Source organism: Psittacula echo (assembly GCF_963264785.1).
Source record: "Psittacula echo genome assembly, chromosome: 4".
NCBI lineage: Eukaryota > Metazoa > Chordata > Aves > Psittaciformes > Psittacidae > Psittacula > Psittacula echo.
The window spans coordinates 10,789,529-10,795,833 of NC_137738.1; the positions used below are offsets into that span (position 1 = coordinate 10,789,529).

Genomic DNA, 6,305 nt, shown 5'->3' on the forward strand with positions numbered 1-6,305 from the left:
ATCATACCATGGAGAGAGATACATATACATCTATTAGCCATCCACGATGAGTTACCTATCAATACGTGTCAGCTGACAGTTTCCTGTTAAGGTTACACTTATTAGAAAACAGGATTTGTTTGCACCTCCCACATTTTTACGTTGTCTGTTTTCCTCCTCAAACCATCAGGAAATGCAGCAATCTCCCTGGATCCAGGCACAGCCTGGCAGGACTCACCAGGAGACGAGTTATCAGAGCTACGTGTCATTCTTTCTGCAGCAGCAAAAGGAGTGGATACTCTCAGGCTAATACCTGTTAGCATTTACACTGGGCTCTTACTTAAATTAGCATTGGTTCTCCCACTTGGTATTTCATTTCCTTCAGGACTGCTTGAGGAAGTAAGAGTTATCCATATATTTAGGAGATCTAGGGGACCAGCCTTCATTATCCGAAAGCCCAAAGCCAAAGAACTAAGGAGTATCTAGCAAAAGTATGGGAAGGAGAAGGTTATTTCATTTTTGGAAGGTCAAACTGAGATAGCCCAAAGAGACACAAGATTCAAGGGAATGGGTGCAGCACATTCTCAGGGACACATTCCCTGACATTCCCTAAGTGTATCCCTATAGCCTGTAAACGTGTTTTTGAAGGAAGGGCACTCAATGTCCTGGTGGACAGCAAACTGAACAAGAGCCAACAATGTGTCCTTGCAATACAGTGAACCAACAGCATCCTGGGCAGCATGAGCTGCAGCATAGCCAGTGGGTCAAGGCAGGTGATCCTTCTCCTTTGTGCAGTGCTTAGACCGTATCTGCAGGAGTGTCCACTTTTGGGCTGTCCAGTGTAAGACGGGCACTGAGAACGCAGCAAGTCCAACAGAAACCCAGCAGGATGGTCAGGGAGCTGGAGTACACAGTGCGAGAGAAGAGGCTGAGAGAGCTTGTCTGCTCATCTACGAGGAAGAGACCTAATTGTAGCCTCCCACTATCCAAAGGCAGTTACAGAGAAGGTGGAGCCAGACTCTTCCTGAATGGAAACAGCAGACAGGCAGAGTCCTATTGACTCTGCACAAACAGCAGCAAGGAAAATGAACATAAGGTTGGAGTAAGAAAAGTCTTCAGGGTGGTTTAGCCCAGGAACAGATGCCTGGAGGGACTGGAGCATCTCCACTCCTGGAGACGTTCAGCTGACCAAGGCCATAAACAGTATCACCTAACTTGGAAGTCAACCCTGCTGTGAGCTGGAGTAGGAGTTAAGGACCTCCTGAGATCCCTTCTCAGAGAACTATATGCTTCACTGTTTCTGGAGCTGCAGCATCCAGGCTGGCTGGGCCACACGCAAGTGGGACACAGCAGTGGCAGCACAGAAGCTCACCGTGGTTGCAGAGGTCACTTGAAAACTGCTGTGGTTGGTACCTTTAGGAACTGCTTTTAATACCCAAGCCAGCAAATGGAAAACCACCTCAGGTTCTGGCTGCACGTACATAGTAGGGTAGGTACTTAGCTCAAGAAATTACCCTCTCTTCTTCAAGCTACCACAGCTTGTTCATCAAAAGAACAGTCACTTTTCAGTGCATGTGCATGGAGTTTAGCATGTGGATTAATAGAAAAATTCAGCAATGCACAGTTCTTCCCTTACCCAAAGCGACAGAATCACCTGATTTGTTCAGAACAAGACTTCCTAGTTGGACTGCAGTCTCTTTGAGGTAGAATGCTAGCAGTTCCCATAGCAGCTGGTCGCTAGGAGCTAGGGGAGATGAGAACATAAAAGTGCTCATAAGAAAGACAGTTCAGCTTCCTCATCAATATTTAGTTCTGTTTTGTGGGCCTACAAGCTGTGTACAACATCCTGCCGACTCACATTTTAGGGCTTTCATTTCCTCTTGAGATGTCACCGTTTAGCAAACTCTAACAGGAAACACATCCATGTAAATTAGAGCAAAACCTGCCCCAGAGAGCAAAACAGGTGCAGTTTTCCTTTAAGAGCTGTTTTCCACAACCACTACATAAATAAAAGCTGATTGCTCCACCAGAAGCAGGGAGCAGAGATTTTCTTCATTGCAGGAAAGGAGCTCTGGGGTGATAAATGCCAGTGCTGCTAGCTCATCTGACAGCAAGCGTGCTGTTAATCGCCTCCTCTCTGGAGAAACGGCAGGTATATTCCCCTCCAGGTATGGTGATTCATTGTCTGGAACTGATATCTCTGCTTAAATGGTGGATTAACATGATTTAAGAAATATTCATTGCAAAGTTGATTAGAAAGCACCATCACCAACCCGGCAGGAGATTTCAGTTATTGCAGCATGACAGCATTCTGAGATTGTCAGCTTTTCTGCAGAAGGCTGTATTGATGTGTCCATTTTCACAGTGGCTCCAGAGAAGGAAACCCATGAGGCTGAGGGATTTATGCACAGTATTTGCTCTCCTAAAGTGTTTGTGGAATCCTGCTAGAGAAAAGAGGCATTTGAGTGAAAAGCAGAGGGACAACAGGGGTATTTTCTGCTAGTGGTACCGTACCCTGTGAGGTTGTGGCGGATACAGCATTTCCCTGACTTGAGGTTTGATTTTTGAGGAGCAGGAGCATTAATCCACCTCAGGGTAGCCGTGCAGTTTAATCCGCTCAGGAGCAAAAGATGCTGAGGGATCACAGGAAACTCAGAACTGCTTCTACACTGTCTGCTACCACCTCAGGGCTGTTAAAAGCACAAACAAAGGACGGGACCAACAACTGCCATGTGTTCCTTCCCTTGGTCCAGCTGGCACCAACATCAAAGCGCATATACCAAGAAGAGGTATTGAACCCCTGTTCTCTGTTAGCATGGCTTAGGAGGTCTCAGCTGCACCACAGAGTTTCACCTATTTGGGGATTTAACAAACTTTTATTCCTCTCCGCCCCAGAATAAAACTACACAAAAAATGAACAAACCACAGGATTCTTTTGAAAGGGATTTTAAACTAAGTATATTTATCTGCTGCCCGCTTTACCCAGCATTCCTGAAGGCAGGCTGCTGTTCTCTGTAGCCAGCAGCAAGTTTTCTATCATTTTCAGGGAGGGAGGACGGCATAATGTTTTCCAAGTGCTGGTGGGAGCTTTGGCATTAAGAAAGGCAGCTATCCTCCCTCCACCCACAGAGCATATGTACCAGAGTATTAGAGATTGCTGTCTTCTGCAACATTTCAGACATATGTCTTCATTTCTTATTTCTGTGGCCTTTACCCCTGTGAAGATCACACTCATTTTAGCAGAAATACTCCTAATTTACACCATGGTAAGTAGAACAAAAAGGCAAGGGATTTTTCTAGGCTAGTAAACACAACAATGTGTTGCGTGAAGGGGGAATCTTCCTTTAATCACCTTCACCTTTGTAGCAGTGACTGAATGTCCCACTGCTTTTGCATTATGGGACAAATAGGAGAATGCTATTAATCCATTTCATTTCCTCGTTCGTAATTCTGTATGTAGGTCAAGAGTTACCATTTATTTGCTTCTCTCAGTCAAGACGCAGGGAGGCTGTGAATAATACTGTTCGTAGACAAGCTCCTTTGCTCTGCTTTTATGCGCTCATATTTCTGGCAGGACCTGCCCTTCTAAAGCACAAACTTTTATGACTGTATAAACTATCAGGCAAATAGCAAAGTCCTACTTCAGCATCTGTTTTTACCCAGCCCTCGCCCACGAGCTGCCCCTCGGTGCAAATTCACCACGAGCTGCAGCACTTTACCATCCTCACATATGAATCATTTTGTTCGTAAATGAAGTACAACTGCTGCTGGAGTGAAATGTGGCAGCTGCTTAACAGTACATAATGAATCCGCATAGCCGGATCCTGCTGCCACTTGACGGAAGGGGGATTTGGTGTAAAAAATATATCCCTCTGGAGTCCTTTTTCTTTCCAGAAGGAATATCCACTGACTTCAGAACTACAGTGGGGAGTCTTCAAGAATAAAAATAAAAAGAAGGAAAAAAGAAAGAACCCAGACAGCCTGCTACTGACACCCATATTAGCACTAGAATTCCCCAGTGGAATATTTTTGCTTCAGAAAAATGCCGATTTTTCAAACACGAAAGCCACTAGCAATGAATTTTCGCCATGAGAAAGACCCAATGCATCTCAATAATGCCACTAGGCTCAATTTTGGGTTTGGAATAGGTGCATTTTTTGCTTACGAAAAACCCATCACTTCAGGATCCTCCCTCTATTATCCAAAAGGTTTAACATTGCAATGTAAAAAAGATTCCAAGTATTACTGCAATAGTTCACAACATTCAGTCCACATTAGTTCACTACATTCAGTTATTTCTCAAAACATGATTTCCCAGGAAATTTTGGACTTGGTTTTCCATTTGAATGAGGAACAGAATATGAAAGCACTTTGAAAGTACTGAACCTCTACAAAACTGAAAGCCCGGTTTGGCCCCACAGCAGCTAGCCCTGAATCATTCTAGGGTAAGAAAGAGTCCATCCCATCATCATGAGTAACAGAAAGCCGTGACAGCCATGACATTATCCTTGCAAGTGACACGGATGCCCTATCATTTGGTCATAGCACTGCTGGTTCGCTTTACCAAACTTAGCTTCCTGAGCAGTTACTAGCAAAGTAAGCGCACTAAGTAAGTGAAGGAGCACTTTTTCCCTTCTTACCATGGTGTCCCTCATCTACCTTTTATAAGTGGCTATTGGGTTCCTTGCAGCAAGCAGGGACTCTGTTAAAGTCAGACTTTGTGGAGGGTGCATCAAAATGAAGTTCTTGTTTTCATCAGCATATTATGCCTTGTTTGGTATTGCTGCATCCAGCCCTTGTTAAAGCCCTGTAGGCATGAGATAATTTATTTCACGCCTTTTTGTTTTGTTTTTGTCTTAGTGTGAACAGATTGCAACAGTCTCACATTTGTTTGGTTTTTTGGAAGCATCCCTGCCATCCTCTAATGAAGAATCCTTGGCCTGCAGATTGTTCACAGACAGCTTACTAGAAACATTTGCAGTTCACAGTCCTTGCCTCAGTCTTTGCTGACTAGTGGCATATATTGCACAGCACAGCTTCTTCTTCCTTGACGTCTTGTTTTTTGTAAGGTGTTAAGAAAGATGCACAGCTGGTATTCCAGTCATAGGCAACTTGCTGTCCACCATCCGCAAGGCATTCAACACATAGAGATAGTAAGGACTGGAGTGTGAGACAAGCCAGACAGTTGCTTCAGTATTCCGTGTTCTTCAGTCCATACTCAAAGCCCGAAAACAGGGTTACCATCTAAACCAGGGCAGAGGCAGAAGAGGAATATGAAGTTAATTGTGGCAAACCCTAATACTGTCACAGTGGAAATAAGACCATGAGGTGGCTGGAAGTCACAAGCATAACATCCTAGCCTTGTCCTGTAAGAAGCCCTTGTGGATCTTCTCCACCACACAGTAAACATGTATCCTGACAGTGTTGGCTAATATTCAAATATTTTGGTTCCATGAAATACAAACAGTAAAGGAGAAACTGAATTAATTTCTCAAACTAACACTCCCATCAGCAAATTCCTGGAAAATTTCAAAGATTAAAAACCCAGCAGGCAGATGGTTTTTGATGACTTTGGCTTTGTCTTCTCTTGATCCAACAGAAGTGACCTTGTCTGGAGCAATAATAGCCAAAAATACATACCTGGAAGGTGCCTAGCAGCTTAAAAAGCAAGACTGTCTTGAAAGAGGATGGAGAGCACGCCAAGAGACAGAAACCTGATGATAATGTCTGAAAGAAGCATGTTCATCTCAGTTACCATGTTAGGCAAGACACATGTTAGGCACAGGTCTTCACCCTCCAGACAGAGCAGCAGGTAGCTCTCCTTGCAGCCCCAGCAAGCACAGGCACAAGGCTCCCAGGATCGTGCCCTGTTTCTATGGAATACACAGGGTGCCAAAACCAGATGTTTGTAGCATTTGGACAAATTCAGAATGTGTCCCACTGCAACCAGGAGTTACCATCCATTGCTCTTGATAACTGACACTCCACAGTCTCTCTCACACACATTGATCCCAAACTCACCCCCATCACACAACGTCTCCTGCCCAGCAGAAGATGAACCATAGCACAAGGTGGAGCGTGGTTTCTGTCATTACCCTGCTTTCAGCTGCTGCTAGAGCTTTGTGTGAAAAAAAACCAGTCCATGCTCTGTACCCCCTCCCACTAGAGACCCATTTGGTCTCTCTCTAAGAACAATTTTGGCCAAGAAAAGAGTCATCTCACAGCATCAGCACTTGCCAACATCACAGGGTTGGGCAATTAAAAAACCCCAACACCACCACATAAAACCAACCAAACAAGCAAACCTAAACATTACCAGCCTGAAT

The 6,305-nt window shown here is 44.5% G+C and overlaps 1 protein-coding gene across 1 annotated transcript in view; it reads right to left on the reverse strand.

Moving 5' to 3' along the window:
* Positions 1 to 2,336, reverse strand: part of CAPN13 (calpain 13) — a gene marked incomplete at both ends in the record, with an annotated part of 49,135 nt that extends 46,799 nt beyond the window's left edge. Inside the window, one exon of the mRNA XM_080615135.1 lies at positions 2,253 to 2,336. Coding sequence (XP_080471261.1) covers positions 2,253 to 2,336 — 84 coding nt within the window. The remainder of the gene's footprint in view (positions 1 to 2,252) is intronic.
* Between the last annotated feature and the right edge of the window lie 3,969 nt (positions 2,337 to 6,305).